Genomic DNA, 27,742 nt, shown 5'->3' with positions numbered 1-27,742 from the left:
CTCCCCCCAGCCCACTGGGGATAAACAACACAAAACCAAGTCATTTATTTGGCAATAATTTGTTTCTGTCACAAGACTGGTGAGAAAGGCTCAATTTCCTCTTTTTAAACTTGTGCAGTAGTGACATCAGAAAGCTCAGAACAGGGTGAAATACTGGGTGACGTTAAGACACTGCCTGATACCTGTCCCAGGGAGGCAGAACGTGCCTTTGGCCCCCACAGGCCGTTGCACAGAGTTAGCGGGAGTTTTGTGCAACCTGGAGATGCCAACAGAACCACACATCCGCTGGATATATATCCTCTCCAATACGAAACAACTCTGAAGACATTACCAAGTTTGTATGAAAAGGTATGTTTTATTTTTTACCAACCTCCATTATACAAAATTAAATCTTAAAAAATGACGCTGAGATTTTAGTCCCTCTCCTTAATGCAAATCTTTCTCTATAAGTCATCTGCCAGGCTCTAGAGTAATTTATGTGTGTGAGTCTGTCTTCCTCACTCAAACTGAAGAGGGCTGAACCAGGGGCTGAAAGTTGAATTCTCAAGAGCTTAGGAGACAGAATATCATCTGGGAGATGGCCAGGACGTGGCTGGGCCTTCCCTACTTCCAACTCAGAGCATGTGCTTCTGTTTCCTTGTGTGTGTCCTTCCTTTCTCTCCAGATGCACCCTCTGCCTCCCCCTCTTTCTTGCTCTTTCCTTGAGCCTGTGCTGACTGCTCCCACTATGAACCCTGCTGAGTGTCTGCCTTTTCTCTCCCCCACTCCACTCTGGCCCGATTTAGTAATTTCCCAGAACTCTTACGGGGCCCTGGACCACCCCATGAAAATCACAGGAAATCTTGCTCCTTACTCTGGGGGACAGGATGCAGAAACGTTATAACTTCATGAGAGTAAAGGGGATGGGCAGGGCATTTTCCCTTCAAAGCCAATTGCTTTGAACTTGTAAACAGTGCACTGAATGATACCAGGATAGTGCGGTTCCCACCTCCCCTTCCCCTTACTGGGAATTTGCATAGATGATGTCACCAGGAAGAACAGTGACTCTGCAGTCTCCTACTCATTCCCTTGGAGAACAAGGGTTCTAGGAGGGAGAAGCTTGGAGGTAGCATTCGTCCAAGTTAATTAAATATTTCTGGATTCATTCATCTCATTATATAACCATCCCCAATGTCAACATCTGACTCGGAAGTGTCACTGTGATCAGAAGGAGCATCTTCAGGCCACAGGCACTCCGCGGAGGGGCTGGGGAAGGGCAGCTGTGTCCCTTCTCCGCGGGCCACCAGAAGGCTCGAGTCTGTTTCAGCGGGACCCTCTGGCATGACAGCCTCTTCTGGAAGAGATGATAACATTGGAGTGACTTCCGAGTTGTCATCATCCTCGTCGTCAAGGACCCTCACAAGCACTGAGTTCAAATCCACATTGAAGATAATTCTGTCCCCAGAGTCCTCAGTGGGGCTGCTGCCCTCCTCAGAAAGGGCATCCTGCAGCAGATCCCCACTGACCTCGTGGGCCCCACTTGTGCATTCTGACTGCCAGGGGCTGGGCCCTGGTGCCATGGCGGCCTCAGTGACAGCCTCAGGCTCGGGCAGGTCTGGCTCCTCGGTGGCCTGGTCACTGCAGTCCTCCAAGGTGGCCGAGGAGGTGGAGGTGGGCCCCAGGGGCCTGAGTCCATGCATGGTGTAACCACCTGCGCTTACTTGCGGGGCTGTTTCGTCATCGCTGTCACTTTCATCATAACTATAATCCCACACTTTCTTCTTTCGGTTGACATGAATGATCTCCACGGTAGCCACTTTTTCCAACGGAGGCAGCTCAGGAAAGACCCAGGCTGACAATTTATAAAAATCCTTAAAAAAAAAAAAAAAAGAGAGAGAGAGAGAGAGCCTGTCAATTCTGAGTGTTTTCGACATAATAAAACGTAATGAGGTTAATTAACTGCCCCGTGACGGGGAAGGTGGTGACAATGAGGATGGCATGAGTAACAGCTATTGTCACATAGTGTCTACTATTTGCAGGGCACTGCTCTTAGTCATCTACATGTTATAATTCATTCTACCCTCACAGCTGCTCTATGAAGTAGGCTTACGATTCTTATCCCCATTTGACAGATGAGAAAACGAGGCAGAGAGGTTAAGAAACCTGCCCGAGCTTCAGGAATACTAAGTGGTGGAGGCTGGGGTTGAAAATAGGCAGGCTGCCCGCAGCAGAGACGATGCTCCACTGCCTCCTACTGCTGTCCCCTCGCAGCCTCTTGCATGTCAGGGGACTCTCTCCATTTAGGCTTGATAGATTTTAACTCTTGATTGCCAAGACATTCTTCAGGGTGTCAGAGAACTGTGGGGGAGGAGAGATTCTAGGGATCCAATTCCACTGGGGTCCAAGACCCCTGGACTGGAAGACCTTAAAGATGCAGGTGACCCCTAAAGGGTCACAGATGAGAAGAGTAGGGAGACTGGACCTTGCTCTGTTCCAGCACCTCCAGGACACAGCAGTGCGAGGTGGGCTAAGGAGACTGGCCACAATGGGGTCATGGTGAGGAGGGTGGTCACGATTCCTCTCCCAGACCTGGAATCATCATTGACACCGTCCTCCTCTCTATTCTGCTCAGGCTGCCCAATTTGACAAATCTACTCCTCCCCTACTCTCTCCAGACCCAGCCTTGAGGAGAATTGTTCTATTGGGTTGTTCATATTTTTACTTATTGATTCATAGGGGCTCTTTATATAATCTGGATGCTAATTGTTTGTTGATTATTTATGTTACATGTATTTTCCCACAGTCTGTGGTTTAACATTTTACTTTCTTTATGATGACATTCAGTGGAAAGAAATTCTCAATTTTAATGTAAGAAAATGTATAAATTTTCTTTCTTCATGGTTTTTGCTGAATCTTCTTTACCCTAAAGTAAGAATCTCCTATATTGCCTTCCAAAACTTAACAATTTTGCCTTTCACATTAAGTGGTTAATATGCCTGAAACTGATGTTTGTGTATTGTGTGAAGTAGGGATCCAATTTCATATCCCCCCTGTACAGATAACATTTATTGACCTGTCAATCCTTTTCCCACTTTTCAGACTTTAAGCTCCACAAGAGCATGTTTTTTTGTTTTATTCACATCTATATCCCTAGCACCTATGGCATGTGGACACACAGTAAATAGACAACACATGTTTATTGCTGAAAAAAGAAGAGGGAGAAGAAAGAGGAGAAAAAGGAAAGAAAGAAAAGAAAAGACAATGTTTAAAATTTTAAACATATATTCTTGATTAAATGTACATACACAAACATACTAGACCTAGGTCTTCTGTTTTACTATTCCTAGAATTTTTATTTAAACACAGAGTAACGCTTTTTAATGGAGAAATATTAGACAGACACAAGGTAACACCACCTCCTGTCATTACTTGAGCTTAACACACTAAGAGGTACAAATATAATTGGTATATAATTTGGGTGCATTTTAAAGACTGGAGGAACCCAGGGAGACCTAAGAGGAGGGTTAGTAATGAGTTTAGGTAATTCAGGAGAAGATTATCTAGGAGGGGATGGGTGTGGTGCTAGGGACCTTTATCTCTCAAGGCTGCATGAGAAATAGGAGTTGGAGTGGGGTTTACACAAGTCCTCAGGGCCAAAGCAACACATGACAGATAAGAGTTGCAGCAAAGGCTGAGAGTAAGCCTGCAACTGAACACTGCAAAGATAAAAGTTACACTGATAGAGAAAAAACAACCACTCTTGCAAGACAGAGATCACAGGGTGGATGAAATCCCAACACAGGTCCATCTATATACCTCATGATGCCAGCCAGGTTCAACCTGTAAATAAACAGGTTTACCACTTGTAAATAAAAACTTCAAAATCACCCCCTCTCCTGTCCTGGCCAACCCTCCTTCCACAACCCAACCTGAACAAATAAGAACAACAAGAAAAAGAAGAGAACACTTTTATCACCCATGGAGGGATATTTATTTGTGGCTGTTAAAAAATTAGAAGAGTAAGGTGAGTGAGTTCAAACATAGAAAAATAAGATATTTCTGAATGAGAAATTATAAAACTAATGTACAAGGAAAGCGATGGAACAGGGAAAAAGAAATGATGGGTAAAAGTGAGTCAAAACACGTAAGGTTTTAGAAACAGGTCACATCAATACCTAGACTCGGCTGAGTGTTAGAGAGTCTGTCTGAGCAGGAAGAGCGTGTCTTAGGAAACACCGGGACAGCACCAAGATGAACAAAGTGGCAGGTTTCACTAGTAATTAACACGAATCAGAGTGACTGAGGGGGACTGTTACAATACGACAAATGAACGAAAGGAGTAAAGATGATTAATCACTGTCAGCAGAGCTCTGCAGAAGTGTGGACACCTCTGTATTGACGTGATAAATTACACACGTTTCATCTAAGATAAATCCACTTTGTGTATATATCCCACTGAAGTAATCCAAACTAAAAAGATAATCTGTATAAAAATGTTCATTGCATTATTCAAAATGGCCAGAGAAAGAAAATAAAATAAAAGAAAAGACAAGACAAGAAGTGAAAAAGAAATCATTCCAAAGGCCCTACAGCTGGGGAAATGATTAAGGGAAAAATGATACATTAATAACAATGGAACATTATGTGATTATTAAAAATCATATGTGGACAAAAGAAAGTATAAAATGCAAAATATAGCTTATAGGGATGGAAAAGAACCACCCAGAGTGATAAACCACCTTGTTCTTTTGAGAAAATGGAATTTTCTTCTGTGAAAATATTTAAGCATATAATAAAATTTCTTAAGTTAAACCGAAAAATTAGGAATTAAAAAAAAAGAAAAACGACATACCAAAACTTTGGGGAAGTCGTTTCTTAAGCATATATAACCAATCCGTTTCAGTATCATTATGGTGCTTATGAAGACAGCAACTATTAAAAACAGAGTAATTATTCCTCCTATTGTGGCAGATTCTGACGACTCTGTTGATGAAAAATTAAATGGCTTTATTTCAAAATAAATTCAAGGAACAATCGCAGCTGGGAACAAAGGCACATTGATCTATCGGAGGTGGAGGGGTTTATCAAGGGAGCAAAAGTTGGAAAAACTATTGTTAAATACAAAGGAATGGAAAGTAATCCAAGTATACTTTTTAAAAAATGGATACAAATGACAGATTCAGTTTTTAAAAGTGAAAATTTTTTTTCCGGTTGATAATTATGCTCTATGACTGCACTATCCAATATGGTAGCCATTAGCCACATAAGACCATTTAAATGTGAATTATAAAACAAAACAAAACTGTTTCTGAGTCACAAGAGCCACATCTCAAATGCCCAATAGCCACAAGTTAGCATGCACCGCAGACAGGCAGGAAGGGGAGTTTGCCTGAAGAAAACAACCAGGTCACTTGGAAGCTGGACTTTGGCCATGCCAGGACCCAAAATCAGGGCTCTGCAAAACTTGCTTTGTCCTATTATGAGTTCTCCTTTAGTTTTGTGTCAAAATTACTTCTGGAAGATTTCAATTTTCTCAATAAAAATAGCTTTTTTTCCAGAAATCTGACTGGACTGAGAAGAAATCAATAGTTACATAAGTAAGGCGCTCTTAAATTTCCAGGAAGAATTTTATTAATATTAATCCTATAACCACAGCCTCAGGCAACATAGCTACAGAAGAGAAAAAACGTGAAGATGGGTCACATATTTTAAAAGTCTTTCAGAAGGTTAAAGAATGAATAGAAAGAAACTTCAGTGAAATCTTAGATGGCAGAAGACTCATGAACCCTCTCTCATTTCCAACCACAATGAAGGAAGGAGTGTCTTATCAATGGCAGCTCTAGAATCAGATTTAGCCATGTAGGCGCACCTTTATAGTACAAAATTCCTACACGTATAGCATCTACATTCCTGAAAAGGATTCTGTGAGCCAAAGTGACTTCCTAGGAGGAGCAATGATGTAATGGGATTCTGACCCAAGAGGCCCCTCCTCCTCTCCTGCGCCAGTGAGTCACTTGAACTAGAATTTAGGTTTTAGGCTTGGCTTCTAGGGAATGTAAACAAAATGCCATCCTATTTAAGAGACCCACCACCCTCTCCCTTTTACCTACCCCCTCACCCCCACCTCTCCCCCACTTCCTGCTTAATTTTTCTCCAAAGCACGTATCATCACTTAATACACTGCATATTTTACATATATATTTTACTTGTTAAATCTTGTTTTTTTGTCTCCCTATTGCAATGTCAGCTCCATAAGGTCAGGAATTTTTATCTATTTTGTTCACGATGTATCTAGTATCTAGATACGATCTAGAAGAGAATCTGACACAGAGTTGGCTCCACTAAATATGTGTCAAATGGAATTAACACAGCATTCCCTCAGGACCTTGCTGAAAAAAAGCCAACCAATTAATTTAAAGTTTGACAAAGGGGAAGTCATTTCTCCAGATCTCTGGACTAAATACCCCTCATACCAGTACTGCTTTAAGATACCAGTGTTCACTGCTGAGTCTGAGTAAGTTAACTCTGGTCCCAAATCATCCTTCAAGAATCACCCCACCATCCAAACCTACTTGGTCCCTGAATTTGGGCTAGTTGAGAGTAGTTCACATGGTGAGCTGGGACAGTGAAAGGGGCTACATTATCTGAAACTACTTGGTTCTTGAAGTTTCAGACGAGAATCGGGACATGAAATATTTTATCCAAATCAATGAGGCATACCTGTGCTTTAACTGTCTTGGGTAATGATAAAAGAATGGAGGCTGACAGTATGCAAATGAAATGTTCACACCCAGGAAACATGCAGTGCTGCGACAGCATGCTGTTGTATGGCCATTTCTCAGCGAGTGAAACAGAAAAGTCAGGAGAGAAACTGAATCATCACAGAGCAAGTACATCAACTTCTAAACAAGCTGCGCTTTTGTTCAGGCTTGCATTCCCTTTTCAAGTGAGGACTGAGTTTCAGCAAACCATCGTCTGTCATGTCACATTACTAATCTGAGTTTTTATTGTTGTGATATTGTGATTTCTAGCAAGAAATACATATTTGGTCTTTGTTCCCAATTCTGAAACCCTTAGAATTTAATTTCCTGAGTGATAAGGGCCAAGAAACTGAAAGGAGCATTTTTTTGTTATTTATAACAAGCTCTTTTCAAACTCACTTGAGTTTATGTTAATGAGGTGACTTTTGGAAAGCCCCAGAGGATGGGGGTTGGTTGCCAGGGGAATCAACTCTGTGATTTAGAGGGTTGGAACTTTCAGCTCCACCCCTTGATCTCTGGGGAGGAGAAAGGGACTGGAGGTTGCAGTAATCACCAATGGCCAAGGATTTAATCAGTCATGTCTACATAATGAAGCCTCCATAAAAATCCTAAATGATGGGGTTGGGAAAGCTTCTGAGTTGGTGAACACATGGAGGTGCTGGGAGGGTGGCGTGTCCAGAGAGGGCATGGAAGTCCAAGCCCCTTCCCCATATCTTGCCCTATGGATCCCTTTCTTTTGGCTGTTTCTGAGTTGTAACCTTTTATAATAAACCAGGAATCTAGTAAATAAACTGTTTTCCTCGAGTTCTGTGAGCCATTCTAACAAATTATCAAGGCCAAGAAGGGGACTGTGGGAATCTCAGATTTAGCGTAGGTTGGTCAGAATCCATGTGACAACTTGAACCTGTGACTGGCCTTTGAAGGGGAGGGGGCAGTCTTGTGGGACTGAGCCCTTAACCTGTGGGATCCGATGCTATCGCCAGGCACATGGTTCAGAGTTGAACTAAATTGTAGGATACTGAGCCGATTGGAAGAATTGTTTGGTGTGGGAAAAAAACCTCCAAACATTTTAAGTAGAGAAGTATTCTGTGAGCAGAGGAGAAATAATTTCTCCATTCAACTGTTTTATAGTTTGTTCATAAGATCATGGTATCTTCACCATCATCATCAAATCTGACCTTTGTCCCTGGCTCTTGGCACAGAACTTCAAAAACCCTTGGGATCTCTTCAGTGATAGGAGCATCTTTTGGGGGACCATATCTGAGTTTACGTTAATGAGGTGAACTTCTGGACCTTCTGGTCCCAGCCTTGACCCCTAGAGAAGGGAGAGGGGCTGGAGATTCAATCAATCTCCGTTGGCCAATGATTTAATTAATCATGCCTATGCAATGAAACCCAACAAAAACTCTGGCAGCCAGGCTTGGGGAGCTTCCGGTCAGTGAACATATCGAAGTATGGGGAGTGTGGTGTATGCCAGCTCAGTGAGGACAGAAGCTCCTGCACTCGGAAATTTCCAGACTATGTATCTCTTCATTGAGCTGTTCGTCTCCTTTACAACAAAATGGTAATGGTAAGTATAGCATTTTCCTGAGTTCTATGAGTTGTCCTAGCAAATTATTAGTGACTTCCCAAGAAAATAATCAGCAATGGATGTTCCTAAGTCCGATTATTGTTCTCACTGCAAACTATTCCAAGGAAGACGGTTCAGGGAGCACACTGTTTACTATTCTGACGCCGTGGCAGCAGAAGGACTTTCAGCCTTCATCAGTGACTGTCTCATCCATCCTGGCAAGTTTCTCTCTCTTCTATGAGCTATAGTCAACCTTCCCTGGAGCCAGGACACATCCATGAACCTCATCTCATCCATCATTCCACCCTTTGATACCTCTGCACGCAGTTGCTCCCAGCAACCCAGTCTCCTCCAGCACTGGGCTCGAAGAATGGCCAAACTAAGGGCACCCAGAACCAGACTTGATCCTAACACCCTGAAATAAAAGCGTCTCCATTCAGGAGGATTTCTGACCTTATAAAGGAAGATACCTGATCATCCCCATGGTAAGGCATCATAAAAGTGAATCCACCACATGGTAGAGACGGACCAACAGAAAACATCTCTGTGCTATGCCTTTGTTGGAAGAAATACCTTTAGTGCTCCACAACTTTCGGATTCTTTTCTCTAAATATATTTCCCCTCAGGGTAAAAGTAAAATATGAATTTTTCGAAAATTGTCATACCTGATTCCTGTCCAGGTTGAAGAAGGGTACATTTTAAGGGAGATCTATTAATTTTTTCCGGATCTTTAGGCTCAAAATAAACAGATACACAGTAGTTTATGTTTGGGATTAACTTGTTGATGACATAATTGAAATTTTCAGTAATGTTTCCATTTACTTCAGGTTTATACTGTAAAAATAAGCAAAAAATCAGTAGGACTTTAGAGTGAGAATTTCATCTAGAGGCAGGCCCTAAGACAGTCTTCGGGGATTTGTCTTCAGATCTTACACAGAGTTAGAAATATCATAGGCTTGGCAAGAAAAAGTATTTATGAGTCACCCAGGTAAGCAATTTATCACAAAACTACATGTACCTGTACACACACACACACACACACGTGCACAGATTTTTAAACCATGAAATCTAGTCTAGCAAATTCCTTTTACAAATGAGGAAGAAAAATCCCAGTGTGGAAAATCTCCATGGTGTCATTTTTAAAATAAGATAATCTTGCAAAAATAAGATAATAAGATTATCCTATTTCATTAACGATACATATTTATGCTTCAGAAAGTGCTTTTATTAACTCATCTGATTATCAAAAGAGTCTGAAAAGTAGGCATTATTCCCACCCTCCAGATGAGGAATCTGCAGCCTGGAGTGGCCAAGGAAACTCCTCAAGGCCACACAGTGTGTCTGTGGCAGAACTGAGACTGAGGTCAAGTCCCCCGTCTTTCCCCTTAAGACATTCTGCCTCTCTCTCCCCACCCAGTTCTGCTCCATTTTGGGATTAAAGAGATTATATGAAGGTTCTTTCACCAAGAATAACTTTTGTATAATGTGTTGTAGTTTTCAAAGTACGTTCTTACCACTAGTTTTATAAATTGGGGTTTCCAGCAGTTCAAATATAGCCTTTCAGAATAATGTTTTTTGCAACTTTCTTTTCAAAAGGAGGAGGAATCATTTTTTAACCACCTCCTCCCCTCCAAACAAACTAAAAGAGGATGCAAACAAGCGATGAGGAAGAAAAGGGTCTGAAGCAGAAGCAGTGTCATGGTGAGAGGGCTCTTGCCTCAAAGGGAAAGAGTAAAATGGTAGCAGAGGGTCAGAGCATCTAGTTTCCCACACTTGGTGTGGTCATCGTGCGGCCTTAAGTCTGCAGTGTTTGCTTCCTGTTGAACCAGGTAAAGGGAAGCTCCCTCCCTCTGTGCCTTTGGACTCTGCCTCCCCAACCATGACTCAGGTATGGTTCTTCCTCTGAGCCAAGGAACCCCCTTCTCGTGCTCAGAAGATCCTGTCCACTCTCATCTCCTCCAGGACATTGCTCCAGCAACGCTCCCCACACCCCAAAGGAATATCCCTTCTGCAAACCAACATGCTGTCGTTTCTCCCGTCTTAAAAAGTCCCTCCCTTGACCCCACGTTCCCTTCCAGGGACCACAGCATCTCTTTCTTTCCCTTTATAGAAAAACTCCTTTCTCACTACTCAATTCGTAGTCCTCTTCTAACTTGTCCCATTTATAGCACATCTGACACTCTCCTGGAACTTTCTTCTCTCAGCAACCAGGACTTTACTCTCAGAGTTCTCCTCCTGCCATGCTGGTTAGTCTTGCTTCGTTTTGTGTGCTATTTCCTCCTCATTTGACAGATCTCCACATCTTGGAATCTTCCAGGGCTCTGCCCCTGGACAGCTCTTCTCTCTGCAGGGCCACTCCTGGGTGATCTCACCTGGTTTCAAAGCACTCAATACACACCCAAAAGCCGATGGCTCCACAGGACGATTCTCTAGGTGGGAGCTCTCCCCTAAACTCCAGACTCAGTACATCCACTCCTACTCACCATCTCCCCCTGGATAACTTACAGGTGCCTCAAACCGAACAGGCCCAAAGCTGAGCTACAGATATCTAGCCATCCAACTGCTCTGTCCATAATGCCCCCTATTTTAATTAATGGCAACTCCATCTACCCAGGTGCTCATGCTGAAAGGACTGGGGTTCTTCACTTGTCTCCTCCTTCACCACTCTGCACATCCAATCTGTTCCACTTGCAAAATATATGCAGAATTTGACCACTTCTCACTACTGCTAAGTGGTCCAAGCCACCACCATCTGTCACCTGGACTATACCAATAGCCTCTTTTCTTTCCCCTCTTGCTTGAATTTAAAGACTAATTTTCTTTAATGAAGAAGATGCTTATTAACTGTAGTTTTCCTCTCACAGTGTTTTCAATATCTTAATAAGCATAGGTCTCTTATTTTAGAAATAATAATCTAAAACAGAGAGTTAGCAGCTTCATGGGCTGAGTACAGATTAGATGCGACGGGGCTATGGATAGTTAATGAAACTTGATAGTGTCTCCGAGATACACAAGCTTTTATTTTTTTCTGTTATTTTTGCTCTCTTTTCCTAATCAACTATTTAGGGTGTTGATTATAATCCAGGTGCATATTAAAGGAAAAGTTATACTAATGATAGAATTTGCTCTTTCTATGAAGTAGTTACCATCCTGACAGTCTCTTAAGTGGTCTCCCAACTTCTACTTTTAGTCCCTATGGTTTATTCTTAACCCACCAGCCAGGATGTCCTGTTAAGTCCTTGGGTCCTCCAGTGGCTTCTATCACACCCTGAAGACTTGGATCCACAAAGCCCTACAAAATCTGGCCCTATTACCTCCCTGACCTTACCTCCTTCTATTCTTCATTCCAGCCCTCTGCCGTTTCTCAAACCCCCTGGGCCCACTCCAGCCTCAGGACCTTTGGCTTCTGGCCTATGCCCTGTGTCTGAAATGCATGCCCCTGCTTCTGATACCTTGTGGGCCGGTCTCAGTTGCAAGGGTTTTATAATCAGCCAAGGGCTATGCAGACACAAGCTGCCGCTACAGCAGGGCCCAGTTGTGAGCACAGTTTGTCTGTTTTCACGCCAGCATTCTGAGGGATCGAGAGAACACATAATTGAAGATTTGGTACTGTCTGATCCCAGGATCATCTTTGAGTTTAGCGATACTCAATTAGGTCCTTCGGGAAAATCAGGAAGGGACAGAATCACTGGAAAGAGCCACTTCCCTTACATGTATGAGGGCTGGAGAGGTAGAGACATGCTCTTTATGAGTAGCTCAGCTAAACCAACCCCTTCCAAAGAAGATCTTGCCCTGGCGTGCTGGAATCTGGCTGTTCCCCCTGTCTACACCGCACACACCACGTATTTCCACAATGGATGAACCACAGAGACTTCTTTCCTGAAGTCAAGCCACAATGAAGCCCAGACCCTTCTGTTTCAATTCTTCAAATCATTACAGATGTCTTTTATTTTTTTTAAAGAGTGCTAAATGTATTCCCTGCCAACTCAGAACTGTTTTGACCACTTACCTTCTTAACAATCCCCCCTGACTGTTCTTCGATGACGTGTGCTAAGTAAAACTGTAATTCTTCTCCATCTAGTATCTTGGGAGCGACCGACTGAAATTTCACTTTCACATTAATGTGGTCCGTAAAATCGACAATCTCAAACTCTGGTGGGTCCAAAGACATTGCTTAGAAAACAAAACAAACCGCAGGGTCAGTCAATAATAGCATAACAGAAAAACTGCCATTATCGTGATACAAACATGCCTCTTTTCAGCTGTCTTCTTTTCAACTGCCTATGGCCCTCACTGAGGCATGGGTCGTATATTTTTTTATTGGTGAAAAACTGAGAACAGTAAAAGTGAAGTGATGTGTCTAACATTAGCACAAGAAATGGAGGACAGATTTTGGAATGAAAGTTGGTACTTGCCCCAATTTTTAGGTGGTATTCTAAACACAAGAGTGAAATAACTTCTTTTCAAATAATAACAATAATACATACAGACAGACAGGCAATTGTCCCTGAATGTGGTTAACCATCTTTTGTCTATGCTGTATGTGTATAAATATATATACACGTATATAAACTAAACTGAACTCACAGACACACATATCTAAACTAAAATTAAAATCATTCTTACTCACATAGTTTTGCCTGGTATGTTTTCACTTATTTCATAAACATATTAATGCATGTTTATCTACATCAAGAGATGGCAAACTATGACCTATGCGTTAGATTTTGCACAGCCTGCAAGTTCAGAATCGTTTTTTATATTTTAAAGGGTTGTAAGTAAATAAAGAAGGCTGTGTGACAGAGATTGTATAGGGCCCACAAAGTTTCAACATGCTTCTTCTCTGGCCCTTTAGAGAAAGTCACCCACCCTGATCTTCAGCATAATTTTTCACAGCTAATTCTATTCCACTAAGTGGTTGCACTATGATTTAGTTGATTCACTCTTTTGAACACTTAGATTGGCGCTAAGTTTTCTGAATAGAGTCTATATATCAATGAGTGTTCTTGGAACTCAATCTTTGCATCTGGATATAATTATTTCTCAAGGACAAATTACAGAGGATTCTGGATTAGAGCAGGCACGTGTTAAGGTTTTCCATACATACTGCCACATACCCTTCAACCAGGCTGTGCCAAAGTATACTCCCTGCGTTTCCACTAAATCTGGGTATTTACATATTTTTAAAATATTTACCATTTTGAGCCTTGAAAAATGCTATCTCATTATTACTTTAATATACATTCCTTAACTGTCTGAATACCACGTTCCATAAGTTGTGCTTTTCTTTCTTTTCTATGTGGACACATGCGATCCCACGAATCCAGAGAATCTCCTAAGTATCGAGGTTTGCTACCGTGGGCTTCAGTTGTCATCACTTTGCTAAGTGCGCGTGTGTGAGTGCACACCCACACAGCCTTTACCAGGAAGCTGAAGCTGAATCTTTCTCTTGGGAACAGGCTGCAGATCAGGACATTGAAGAAGTGATGGAGACTGGCTGAGAGCCACTGACAGCTGCTCTGGGGCTGTTGACACAAGTGCCAGAGGGAGCTGCCTCCAGTTGCAGGCAAAGAGAGAGAGGGCAGACCCACTCTTGGGATCCAGTCTTCTCTGAGTCTGGACCCCACGTGCACACACACTTGGGCGTTCACACGTACAAGAGCTATTGGGGTATGACCTGTGGGAGGGGCTGCAGTATTAAGGAACACATTGGACCAAAGAATTGTGACAGCTCAGACATAGGCCATCTGAACCCCGTTCCCCACCTCCTGTCTGGCTGTGAAACAAAGCACAACGTAGCAGCTGCTACAGCCCGAATGCCTGCCTTATACAGGCATTGAGTCATTGTCTGCAAAGTACAGGTTATCATTCCACTTTTTGGGTAAGAAAACAGAGGCTCAGAGAAGCAAAGTAATTACCCTGTGGTTACACAGCGAGGAAGCAGCAGGGCCAGGAGGCTCAGAGAAGCAAAGTAATTCCTCTGTGGTTACACAGCGAGGAGGCAGCAGGGCCAGGAGGTCTAGCCCTGTGTCTAAAACACCTCTGCAGAACTTCCTACTTCATGGCCAAGCAAATAAGGATGATCTTGGTGATGATAATGAAGGTAATAAACAGAGATCAACTCACTGTCAGTTTCCAGGAAGAAAGAGCCCATACAATTGACCAGCTGTGTGCCTCCTCTGAATCCCACCACTCTGGGGATGTATGTGTCCGTCACGTTTCCCCACACATCTGTTAGGTCACAAAAGGATCTCGTGATATTGGTACAGTCCTTGACGAGTGTCATATTTTGTGGTTTACTTTGAAAGGCAAAGAAATGGTTAAAGAAAATGTTAGTATTTATGTGATGAGAATCTACTGACTGCAGGCCCCGCCTCCTCATTCCTTTTGGGCTCTGCTCCAGTGTCCCTGGTGTTAAGTTGTCTGCCTGAACCACCTTTCAAATGGAGCACCTTACCCTGCCCCCCGGCCCTCCAACCCCTCTCTCTGGAACCCTCTTTCCTGTGTTTCTCTTCATACCATTTCCCACTACCTGCCCCATTCTCTCTTTGGTTATTGATGCCTCCACCTACTTTCAGAATCTCTGCTCCAAGAGAGTGGGGATTTTGGTTCATGGTTGGAACCCTGGCATGTAGTAGTAGGTGCTCAGTAAATATTTGGTGCAGGAATGAATGAGCAAACATTGGGCATTCACAGCAGAGGTCCCAGTCTCCCTGCCCCTAGGGAACAATCATGAATGCCCTCCCTGAGATCCTCCCAACCTCTGGCCGAGGACCATATGGTCCAGTCCTAAGCCCGTGCTATGTAGGGACAGCACAGGTACTGCTCTCTTGAGCTTCAGAAAGGTAAGTCTAGGTGATACATATGACTGCCTAATGCAGGGAGAAACCTAAGACGTAAGCAGGAATCCCTAAGTAGGAGGATTAGCACAGACGGACTGAGTGCCGCACCCAAGGGTCACAGCTGGTTAGTGACCAAGCCAGACCTTGGACCTGCTCCTGTCCTAGTCTGTGCCAGGCAGCTTTCTTATCTGTTGTATCCCTCCCTGAGTAAAGAAAAGCGAACACAAACCATCAATACGGTCATCAGACCTCTGGACCCCTGTCCTCAGAAAACACAGCACTTTTAAACAGCCAGACTTACTGAATGAGAGAAATAAATTGTGAGCAACAGGCACAATAATTATTTTGCTTTTGAGGATTTAACCTGTAGAAATTGGCTTTGGTTAAAAACATAAGCCTTGTCAAAAATAGCTTTGGGTTGTTACAAGTATTCAGTGTCATTAAAAATGGAAGGGTCTTTTGTCATTGGACTTTTAAAGCTCTGAATAAAAAACCGAGATTGAGGGGTAGGGATGGGGGAGTGCAGAGAGAGAGAGAAGCTCTCTCACAAGCAAGATCACCTCTTTCCCACTCTGCACACAATAGAAAGATAATATATTTGGCAAGAGAAAAATGAAATAGCCAACCAACCTTATGATGGTGTACCATAACGTATAGTGAGTTGGTACAACTGAATGGTTTCTTACTTCCCACGATAAGACTGACCGGAAATTTTGTAATGTCATCTTTAAAGTGCAGTATTCATTTGAAAAATCTAAAGGCAACAGGAGAGAAAAAAAGAAAAGAAAAAGATTGAAATCTGGAACCCAGTGTTCTATCTTAGCCATGGCCCAAACTGTGCCTTGGGATCTGGAACCCCAAACTTCCAGCAGAGAAGCCCTCCCATGAGCGCTGGGGTTTGGGAAACACAGAAGGAAATGGTTTTACTGGACACAAGAAATGAACTAATATGAGTGAGAAATGGCAACATATTGTCATGGGGGGCAAGCTCAGGAAACAGGGACTCAGCACTGTGTAAACAGAATCTGGGCTCATGCAATCATCAGACTCTCAGAGGCTCTTTGGATCAAAATAATCCGTGTCATCCTGGGCCATTCCATTCTCTCAACCCAACTCTCCACACCTCCTGCCGGCCTCCTGCAGCAGCCCAGCCTACTTGAGCTTTCCCTCCCTTGATTCCCCACCACAGAGGGGAGGGGGGGGATGTGTGTGCCCAGATTGGCCCTTGAGAAGCATCCCACCCCCAGACTGTGCTGAAGCAGGTGCTATTAATAGACCCATTCTACAGACTGTGAAGTTGAGAAGTTGGGTTATGCAATGTTAGACAGCTCGGAAGTGGCAGCCAGCCAAGGAGACTTTACGGCTATGCCTGTCAAATCCTGCCTTATATGGTTAAAGTTTCAAAGACCATCTAAATTTCCTGTCATGAGGGCCTGGGCCTTTGGTTCCAGGTTGCCAAGTTGTCACCCCACTCCCCGGCGCCCCCGCCAAAGTGCCCATCGCCAGGCTGGGTACATAGTTAATGTATAAGTGACGTTTTGTGGGAGGCTTTATATGCAGGCAAGAAATTTAATTTAAAAAATGTGTTTTCCCTTATCTGGTACCAGGAAGAATGCAAATTAAAGGGAAATTATCTCTGGATTTTTCGTTTGGCACAGTCTGTGTCTCCCTCTATTAGTGAGAGTATTAAGAGTTGAATATTCTTTAAAGGGGTTGGTAAATGATCTCTAGTGTTTATTTCTGATGACAGTTTTGTGAGACAAATGTGAAAACCAGAATTGGCTAAATTTTGACTCCTTTTATAGAGAATTTGAGAAAAAAAGATTCACACAAAATGGGCAAAAATAGATCTGGGATCAGAAATCAAATTTCTCACATTTTTGACTTCTAAGTGGTTGAATGGTCACACTGACACTCTGGTCCTAATACAAACTTTTGTCAAGCCGAGAAAGTCTCTTACCGTGTAAAATATACGAAATACCAAACACGAGGCTGAAGTGCGCTAGGAAGAAGAAAAACATGTTAGAAAAGCAGTAACAATTCCTCCAGGCTCAATTTATGATTGCTGCTCTGAGCTGGGCGTTCTTTACACACACATGTATTAATATTGGATTAAGACTCTCGTGCTCAAGGAGAAAGCTCAAGGAAATTGTTCTCAGAGAGCTGCTGGCATCAGCAGCACATGGTCCAAGGATGTTTCGACCTGAGCAGATCCAAAGTAAGATCTGTTCAGGAGCTGACACTAGTCACGAGGGTTGGCTGGTTGAGGGGGTATCCTGAGACGCAGCCACCCGTCTGGAACAGTTCTCAGAATATGAATAAGCATGTTGCTCATTAATAAATTTCCAAGATATTCACCAAGGATGGTGGAGGAGGAAAGTTGTTGGTGATGGGAATTGGGGATTTTCCTTTGTTTCCTGGATGTCACCATAACTATGGGGGTGGGAGGGGTGGTCACTGGCATTTTTAGTAAGTAGAGACCAAGGCTGTTATACATTCTCCAGTGCGTGGGCAGTCCTTGGGGAAGAAGAGACCGACTCACGGACCCCTTACTGATAAACTATGGAACAAATGACACAGTGACACAGGGGAGAAAAAATCAATAATAAATGAAGTGTGGAAACCAAAGTTCAGTAATGACTTCTCAGTTTTGTGACGTGGTAGGAGATAAGGGGTTTGGCCTCTTTGCAAATATAGGAGTAGTGGGAGGGTATAACTCAGCACTAGAGCGCATGCTCAGCTGTACAAGGTCCTGGGGTCAATCCCCAGAACCGCCACTAAAAATAAATATACAAATAAATAACATAGAATAAATGAATAAATAAACCTAATGACCTCTCCCCTCCCCAAATATAGGAGTAGAGTGATAAATTCCACGCCGGATTGGAATGACGGTATAAAGAGAAATTACTGTTCAAATTACGATGAGGATATCCCGCACTGTTTTTGAGCCTTAAGTCATTTTTATTTATTTGTTTTCCTAAAATAACAGCAGGGAAAACCCATAGTGAATCTAAATCATTAACACAGCACTCCTACCTGTGTTCCATTTGGCTTTTGACATTGGGCAGCAGATACTGGGTTCTCCAGGCAGTGAAATCAATTTGCTACATCCCAACAGGGCCCCTGGCCACCAAGCTGTTTTCACTGATAAGAAGTAATACTCACCTACGGGATACAAATTGAGTGGCCCAATTGCTGAGACATTCTGGCTCAAAACCATCTTTGTTATTTTATGTATCTTTACTTTCACATCTGAAAAGAAATCAGTATTAGGTGATCAAAATTCTAAAGCGTCTAATTAAATTGCAAAGGTAAGGGGCAAAGACAAGACAATGAAAGACTAGCAGGAAATTTCTGGTTCCAGGTTCCCTCTGCCCTTCTGGGAGCTGGACCATTTACCCCATTTACATGAGCAGCCTTATTCTCAGCTCTGGGACCCATTCCTTACCTAGTCAGGGAGAAATTTTAAATTTAACTTTTGAACAGGCAACATAGTCATTTGGCTCCAAAATTTTAAACATTCCAAAAAGTAAGTAGTGAAGGGTCTTGCTTCTTTTCAGAAAACTATTTTTGTCTTTTGTGAGTCCTTCAGAATATCTTCATGCATAAGCAAAAATGTATATATATATCATTACTTTTTTTTTCTTCTTTTACACAGAGACAGCATATACATTCCCTGTCCAATTCCTTCTTTTTCCACTTAAAAATGTATCTGGGAGATCTTTCTGCATCAGCACCAAAGAGAATTTCCTGTTTTTATAAAAATAGCTGCATAGTCTACTCTATGGAAACACCATGGTTTGTACCAGTCCCTGTGGTGGAGTTCTGAGTTGCTTCCAACAGTTTCTGCAGTGGATTATCTTGGAAATACATCATTCTGCACATGTCAAGTGTGAGAAAGCTTCCCAGAAGCAGGATTGGTGGGCTAAAGGGTGTATCAGTCAAGGTCCCAGCAGGAAACAGCACATTCAAGTTAGGATGATTTGGGGAAGATTTTAATCAAGGGACTATTTACAAACGTGTCAACAGGATGCAGGCGAACCATAAGGAAGAGTATAGTATCTGAAACTAACAACAGCTGGAGCCGTTATCACCCTGGGCTAGAGGTGCAGAGAGAAGATGCCAATACTGGAATTTGGAAGAAGAGAATCCTGGATAAGGAGCTATGATGTAAGCCAGGTACCACCGACCCAAGGTGACTGTGCAGGGAGTGGGCGGAAGGGTAAATATCCCTCACTGTCTTCCCTCCCTTCTCTTCTTGGGTCTCTCTATTGGCTGATCCCAACCAGTCACAGGCTGTCCCCATACAAGACAGGATCCCAGGGCACAATAAAGGGTAGGGAAGGCGGACGCTGAGTCTGCAGGGGCAGACAGAAGAGACCTAGCACAAAGGGGCTACGCATGTGTAATTTTGATAGAAATGGCTACACTCTTGCCCTTGTGGCTGTACCAATTTACACAGTCACCTGTGATGTGTGGGAATTTCTGCTCCCCATGTGGGAAAGGAAAGTTTATGGGGAATAATAATGATAATGACAACCTTCAGAGGTTATCATCAAGCTCTTGGATTTTTAAAAACCAAATTCATAAATGCAAAATTGTCTTCAGACTAACATTAATTTTGCCTTTTTCTTATTCTAAGTAAGATTGAGCATGTTTTCATATTCTTACTGAGCTATTTCCTTTCTTGTTAACTGTCCGTTTGTACCTTTGCCCATTTTTCTACTGAGCAGTTGCATTTTTTTTTTCATATTGGTTTGAAGGAGCTTTTTAAGTATGAGGGAAGCTGGCCCTTCGTTTGTGATATGAGTCACATCTGTTTTTTTTTCCTTGCCGTTGTCACTTGTCCTTTGACTTGCCTGTGCTGTTTCTTTGTTTTTTGTTTTTACCACACAGAAGCTTCTGAGTTTTATGTTTTCAGACTTCAAATTGTTTTCTTTCTTAGCGTCTGCATCTCAGGTGGCAGTTAGAAAGTCTTTCTCACTCCAAGTGAGAAGAGAATTCTTCAAACATTTTAAGGAGCCCATAGTTGGTCTTATTCTTTCTCTCTTTCAGGGTTTGTGTCTCTATCCAATCAACTGGGCCTTACAGATTCTGGGTGTTCTTCTGTCCCCCAAAACTGAGGCAGCATCAAGCCCCAAGTCAAAATGATAAATGACCACAAAGTAGCAGATTTGAATTCAAGCTAAAAGCAGATTAAAAAGCCCTCCTGACTATCATGCTATCAGGTCCCACCCAGGGTATTTCTAGAGAAATCCAAAAGATTCCAAGTCAGAATTGCCATCTACCACCCATGAGATATCCAGGCACCTCAACTTATCCCATAATATTGTTCCCCTTTAGAACATCCACAGAGTTGTCGTTGTCATATGTGATGTCATCTCCTGTCATCACTCCTCGGCAGAGGGCCTGCATGGTTGTGGACTTTCTAGAGGTGGGCGTACCAAGATTGCAGAATGCCACCTTGGGTGTGACTCCCTTATACCTGATTATCTGCCCGTGGCCTCTGGGCCTTGTTTTTTTTCTAATGATGATACATCTTTGCCTTTGTTTTGCAGCTGCAGAGCCCTCTCATCCTTCAGCAGCTCAGAAATACAGACACACAACTACACAACTAGAAGTCCCGCTCTCCTGCTCTGGAACAACGGACGCCTCCTCTTCTTCTTTGTTCCCGGTGACTCAGACTCTACTTCTAACCACATGTCTGGTACTAGGTTCCTGGTACTGGAAAATCTAATTTCCCACTTTGGCATCCTGCCTGGAATTATTAATGAAGCTCTTTTAAACTCTTTCTGACTCTAAACAGATCAGACTTCCTGAAGCGTAGCTCTTGCTACCCTCATCTCTGTAGCAGGCAGAAGGGTCCCATGCTTGGTTTGCTGCTCTCCGGTGGTCCTCTTGAACTTCTTAATCATTTTTTTTTAAAACTTGTGCGTTGTTAGTGAAGTCTGATGGGACAATGGAACACACTGGGGCTTGGAGCATCAGTTTACACTTGGGTCTTGCTCCCCACTCCCCTGAAGGATGGGGTCCCAGGCCCTGCCTGGCCTCACTCTACACTGACTGCCGATGCTCTTTTCATGGGGACACCAGCTGGGTCACATCATGGGAGAGGCCCATACTGCACTGATGCCCTCCTGGTAGGTGTGCAGGGAGGGTGGGCCAGGCAGAGTGGAAGCTGTCCCTGGCCTGCCTCCCTGAGAGGGCGGCTAGCTGGTCCGATGGGGCTAAGTGTCTAGATCAACCTTGATCCAGGTACACAGCATGGCCAGTTGCAGAGGTTTAAAGACCCATGGACATCACCAGCATGCTGTGGGTTGGGATGGTAGGTCCTTGGAGAGGGGAGAGTTAGGGTTTGACTGTCCGAGAGCCCATCCCAGGCTAGTGTGATGGGTGGCTAGCAGGAGATGGTTCCCAGCATCCTTCAGGCATAAGTGCATTCGTGCCCAGAGTTGCCAGGGCAGAGGGGCCCGGGCACCTGTGGGGAGCAGCACTGCCCTGTGCATGAGGGAGTGCTCCTTGGGCTGGCTGGGTGCTGGGGCTGCAGTTAGAAACTCTCACTCCAAGGTGAGAAAGGAATTCTTCAAACATTTTAAGGAGCCTCCTCTTCCTCCTTGCTCTCTCTTCCTCCTTCCTCTCTCTTCCTCCTTCCTCCTTGCTATTTCCTGAGTCTCTCTTCCTCCTTGCTACTTTCCTGAGTCTGACCTGAGTTTGTTGCTTCTGGCTACTTAGAGGAAGGCTCCCAAGATGTGCTATGAAATGCCAATTGTGTAATTCTGTGATTCCTCGTCTGGATTAAATTGTTCTTATATTTGCACTTAGATCTGGCTTTGTACAATATAAGGTCAGATGGTAAAATTCGTGCTAGTAATTAAAAAAAAAATTTTTTTTTTTTGCTTAGAATGACGTTAAATAGCAAAAAAAAAAAAAAAGATTGAGAGAGACCATGGAAAAGGTTTTTCTTGTTTTCATAGTTTAGTACCTTCAGTGGTACTCTTTCCTGCTTTTTAAACAGATGGGCCTTGCATTTTAATCGTGTTCTGAGTCCTGCAAATTCTGCTGCCAGCCCAGCCTGTAGCTCACAGTTGCCTCATAAGGCACCAAGGCCTTAGGCTGAATTCAAAGCTGCCATCAGCCTTTCTAGTTTTCCCTGCAGTTACTGTCCTGCACCAGTGCTGAGCTCATGCCCATCCCTCTCTGGAAGCAATCCTTGCCACTGACACCCAAACAAACCCTACCGATTTTCAAGGCCCAGCTCAAATGGATACTGCCCGGGCAAAGTGATTCTTTAAATTCCAAGTCCAGGCAGACAGACAGAGAGACAGACAGACAACCCTCACAAAACTCACTGCCTCCCACTCTCCTGGTAGAGAGCAGAATTGTGTCTTTTCTTCTATCCAGTATAACCTGCTGCCTGCCATATCTTCACTAGTCAATGAGTGAATGGATTTAGAAGGACAAATACAATTACATATTTTTTTTTCTGGAAATTCAAAAAGAAACCCCAAAAAAAAGCACCAAGAAGAAACAGTCATCTTTATTTTTTACCGCCAAGCATCAACCATTGTTAACAGCTTGGCATCTTTGTTTCTAATTTATTTTCCAAATATCTTTCTCATTTCGGTAAAAATTGTTATACCTGCTTATCGAAAAAGATTAAAAATCATGTATAAAAGGAAAAATCCCAGCATCCAGATATTTCTATCATTAATCTTAGGTGAACACAATTCCAGAGAGCTTTCTATGCATAGACACACACACAGACACACACAGTGTTTCTGTCTAAATTAACTCTACTTGGGAAAGAAACTGAAGCAAAGGCTGAAGAAATTGACATTTAAATTATTTTTTCTCCTTAAGAAAGAATAATTCCCTAAAACATCCCTCTAAAGTTAAAAAAAAAAAGATTATGAAAGACATCAGGAGGTCGGAGCATAATATGTTCACAGCACTTTAACTGTTAAACTATATTTATTGATCGATGTTTTCAAGATGAGAACTATAGGATGTACTCACATTTCCTTCCATCTTCCTCCCCTACTTCCTTATTTTTTTCCTTATTGTGCTTTGGGTGTCTAGATTGATATAATAATCACATTTTATTCTATCTACAATTTCCAAAGATGCTTTGTATTAATTCTACTTTTAAATAAATACTCATCAACAGTCCTTTTCATCAAGAGTATCAACACCAGAGTTCTTTCTCTTGACTCCTCTCTTAATTTGCTATTTGCTGGATTTTGTCATCCAAGCAGTTTTTTCCCATAAGGGCTCACAGGTGCTGAATTCCTTTTTTTCTTTCCTATTTGAGAAGGTCCACCTGTTGACTTTCAACTTGAATGACATTGTAACTGGATGAGATACCCTCTTAGGAAAAAGTTTCTTTCCCTTAGAACTTTTCGCACAGAACCACTGTCTTCTGGCATTTAGCAGAGCACTGGAAAAGTCTGAGGCTAGCTTGATTTGGTTTTTCCCTCCTTCACTGATTCTTTTTTAGATTCCTAAATAATCCTTTTCCTCTGAATTTAAATTGTGTAAGTTATCTTGGTGCTGAGTACTCTCATATGAAAATTTCCTGGAAAATGGCGTGCTTTTTTGGCTTACAGACCATTTTTTCTTCATTTCAGTAAAATGTCTTTCACCCTATTTTTATTTGCAATTCTCTGTCCTGTTTGTTGGTTTCACTACATCAGGGAACCCTAATTATCCTAATACTTGACTGTGCTTGGTCTGTCTTCCACACTGGCTTCTTTATAAATGACTTCATCTTGGTCTCTTTCATCTGCATTTGTTGGGCTTCTTCATTAAGGAAGCTTTTCCTCTGTTAAAATATTTTTATTTTCAGCATCTATTTTGTTCTTTTCTCTCATCTCTTCTGTAATTGTTTCAGTGATCTTCCATGCATTCCCATAAGTCTGCAATCTCCCTTTTCATCTCAATTCAAATTTTTTCTCACCTTTGAGTTTATTTTATTGAATTTATATTTTCATCAAGTTGTTGTAGGATGTAAAGCTATTGTAAGGGATTTCCTCCCATCCCAAGAGTCATATTTTCTTTTTAGTAAGACTTCTGCAAGCTATGTCGTTCTTTCCTTTCTTTTCTTTTTCTTTTTTTTCCACACCATTTCTGTTCACCTTGCTTGTACTCTGACGGCTTTGTCACCTGCTAGTGTGCTACAGTGGAGTGAAATCTTGACTTCCTTTTAATAAATGTATCTGATTCCAGTTTGTTCTGTAAGGACTAGGCAGTTTCTCTAGCCCAAAGCACTGTGCTGGGACGAGGGAGCTCAGTCAAGGAAGTGCAGTCTGCCAGAAGACCCAGGCTCTGCTTCCTCCTGGAGGATTCTGTTAAATGTCCTGCAGGCAGAGTCACTGCCTCTGGTGGGGCCCTGAGGTAGGATCAGCCACTGGGCCTTTGTGTGGATCCTCTGATTCTGGTCCTGGCTTTTCGTGCTCCCATTTGGCCCATCTCACTCCCCTCTGACCAGCAGGAAGAGCCTACCACTCCTTAGTCCAAAAAGGAAACAGCTAAGTAATGCTAAGACTCAGTTTTCTATTTATTAGGGAGCATTTCCAAGATTTTTATTGATTAACCAGTCTACTGTGGCTAATAATTGTCAATTTGTTTTTAGTGCTATTCTATCAGGAAACTGATACCATGGGGAGAAAATATATCTTACTGGCATTTGGATACTGGCCAACCACTTGAGCACTTGGTTTGCTACTTGTCTCTCTGTCTTGTATTTCCTGAAGATCACCAATTTCTCCTATCCCTCTTTCCTTTGGCTAAAATGGAGAATTAACAAGGTAACTGTCATGCTTCCGCTGGCATCTGTGCCCTTCCTGTTCATGAGCTTTCCTTTGCCATATGGTTTTGATGTCTTCTGGTATTACAGCCTCCCAAAATGTGAGACAAATATGACTGGGTTATTCAATGTAAGCAAAAATAAAAATTTGAAATCTACGATTACCTTCACAGATTTTTATTGATTCACCAGTACAGTTCCCGGAGGTCAGGCACACTCAAATTTTATACATATTTTCTAAAACCCCAGAATTAAAACAACAACAACGTTTAAGAACAACTCTCCACGTACCAGTTTGTAAAAGCCTGGCTTGTGGGGAAACTGAATGGACTCATTTTCCTGCGGGTTCCCAAGAACACTTGCAGCGGCTCTGAACTATTCCCCATCCTACATCTTTCTCTCTTCCCCGCTTTTGTTTTCTCTTTTCTCCACTTCTCATCACCCTAACTTACTTCAGCCCAACTGCTCCACTAGCGAACTATTTTCCTTTCTTCTTCCTGAATTTCATACCACCAGTTTCATCCTCTGAAGGAGTGAAAAATCCTCGGGGAAGAGTACTGACAAGCCCTGCTCTGAGATTCTATTGCACAGATTGTAAAACATGCACTTCTTTCTGACATCTGAACATCTCTGCAATAGGGTGCTTTGCACAGTGGCATGACACACCTTAACTGACAGTGGTTTTTCTTACTTGGTAACATGAAGTTTAAAAAGTGTGTCATTCTCAACAGCATCTTAATTTTGGACAGGCAAAGAATATATATGCCACTGACTCCTCTACAGTCTGAAGGTTTATAAAGGTAACAGGGAGATAAGTCCAATGTGGCTCTCTGTGCAAAGTGGCGGGGATGACATACACATTTTAATAAAAGTTTCACTTGTAAGACAATACCTCTGGGGTTAGGATTCTTCTAATTTTTTTTGAAAGATAAATTACCATTTGTCAAATTTCAAGAACCAAATCTCAGGCAGATTTTCTTTAAATTTTAAATAAATACATGAGAAACTTTAGAAAAAAATATGGGTAAGACTAAAAGAGCCATGTAGATTTCTGATGATCCAAAGTTGAAAAACAACTTGTGAACTAGAGAACTTAAAAGTCCAAGTCATTTCCTGCGACAAACAGGTCAAACATCACTGATGCCCGTATCACTAGGAAATGTTTTCTTTAGAGCAAATTTTGGTGTGGTCTTGCTCCCACCCTTTTCCTCTTCAAGCCACAAGAGCAGGAGGAGGGGTACTTTGAAACCTTGCCCAAGTGTGGGACAGGTGGTGGGCTGTAGGTCTCGGCCACCAGGGTCAGTTAGTGTGACACCTGGAGGAGGGGGGACGGACTCCAGGCCTCAGTCTACACCTCTCACCTCCTTCCATTCAGCTTCTAAGGGCTTTTTGCCTAACAAAAGCGAGGAAATCAAACAAATATAAAAAGAAAAAGAAAGAGAGTTTATCTAGAGTTTATGAAACCCATCGCTAGCCACAAAAGAAGGCTGATGGATTCAACTCGTAATTGGGTTTAACTAGTTGCTTTGGTCCAGGCTGAAACGCTAGCGTCGACTCGCACCCAGTTCCTCGTTCCCTCCCGACCCTGGAGCCGGGTCCACTCCTCTGTCTCCGCGACGCTGTCCCATCGCCCTGTCCTCCAGCTTCCAAGCGATGCATCTGGAAGGACGCAGACAGTCCAGCCCGGCTGCCCCTCCGTGACCCGCTCCCGCGCGAGAACAAAGGATGGCTAACTGCAAGTGTTCTCTTAGAGGGAGGGCGGAAGACCTGGAACCGGAGACCCGAGCCAGTAAACCAGTTTTGCAAGGCGTTGTGGCCCGTGAGGAATCTGGCTTTTGAACTTCACAAGGGCTCTCATCTGGCAGCGGCCACTGCCCGGGTGTCCCAGGCACCCCTGGTGGGGCGTGAGGGGGCTGCAGGGCTGGGTGCTATGAAGAGAGCTCCCATAAGTGGCGATGAACGGAGGACGCCGAGCCGGCCGACAGCAGCGCGGCCTCGGGGGACAGCCAGCCGATGCCCTCCAAGGACCCCCAGGCTGCGGGGGCGGGGGAAGGGCGGCCTCCGGGGAGGAGGACGGCGGCGCGCGAACCGAAGCCCCGCGGCCGGCCGGGAGCGCAGGCGGCACCGGGAGGAGCTCCCAGGGGAGGGACCAGAGCCTGTAAGGCGATTCCGGGAAGCGGCTGCAGAGAGGCGACGTTCCTTCAGTCCCCTCCCCCCGCCCCCGCCCCCCGCGCTGTCCCGCGTTACCTTGGCAGTCTGACCTCGCCGCGGCCCCCGGGGTCCTGGCCTCGGGCCCACCCGCCCCAGCCGGGCTCGGCCGCAGCCCCTCCGCACCCGGACTCGGTGCTCCCGACCGGGATGCGCGCTGCTGGCGGCCTCTTTGGCAGTGGCGGCCGGCGCGGGGCAAAGGCGAGCAGAGCGGCTGGTGGTGGCCGGCTCCCTCCGCTCCGAGGGCGCCCCGGATCGATCCTCGCGGTCGCCTCCGGGAGGGGTGGGGGAGGTCTTTCCCGCGAGTGCGCGCGCGGAGCCGGCCTCCGGCAGCTGCGGGAAGGCGCCGGACCGGGCGGGGGCGGGCAGGGGGCGGGGACACCAGGTTTTGTAATTTGCCCTCAGTTGGAGGCGGCCCCTTCCGCCCCCCCCAGCCCCCGCCTCCTCCATGTAAGCTCCATAGGGGGTAAGAAAAAGAATTTTGGCTGTTGTGTTTCCTGCAGTATCCTCAGGGTCTAGAACAGTCCCTGGCACTTAGAACAATGCCTAGCACGTTTAATCCGCTCAATAAAAA

At 43.8% G+C, this 27,742-nt stretch overlaps 1 protein-coding gene across 3 annotated transcripts; it reads right to left on the bottom strand.

Annotated features, from left to right (window-relative positions):
* Positions 1-335: 335 nt before the first annotated feature.
* Positions 336-27,540, bottom strand: IFNAR2 (interferon alpha and beta receptor subunit 2). 3 transcript variants are annotated; one of them, XM_064496886.1, is made up of 9 exons: positions 27,208-27,537; positions 18,321-18,407; positions 17,113-17,154; positions 15,783-15,906; positions 14,437-14,609; positions 12,320-12,483; positions 8,976-9,144; positions 4,832-4,962; positions 336-1,850 (listed from the first exon to the last, which is right to left on the bottom strand). In XM_064496886.1, the coding sequence occupies exons 2-9, from the start codon at positions 18,373-18,375 to the stop codon at positions 1,146-1,148; spliced, it is 1,563 nt and encodes a 520-aa protein (XP_064352956.1). In that variant the 5' UTR covers positions 18,376-18,407; positions 27,208-27,537; the 3' UTR covers positions 336-1,145. The 3 variants fall into 3 exon arrangements, with proteins under 3 accessions (XP_064352956.1, XP_064352967.1, XP_064352975.1); XM_064496905.1 differs by lacking the exon at positions 4,832-4,962 and having other exon boundaries at positions 1,707-1,850; positions 27,208-27,540; XM_064496897.1 differs by lacking the exons at positions 17,113-17,154; positions 18,321-18,407; positions 27,208-27,537 and adding an exon at positions 15,382-15,452 and having other exon boundaries at positions 15,783-15,907.
* Positions 27,541-27,742: the final 202 nt, after the last annotated feature.

This window comes from Camelus dromedarius, chromosome 2 (genome assembly GCF_036321535.1).
Source record: "Camelus dromedarius isolate mCamDro1 chromosome 2, mCamDro1.pat, whole genome shotgun sequence".
NCBI classification, from domain to species: Eukaryota; Metazoa; Chordata; class Mammalia; order Artiodactyla; family Camelidae; genus Camelus; species Camelus dromedarius.
This window is presented reverse-complemented; position numbering and strand designations above follow the sequence as displayed.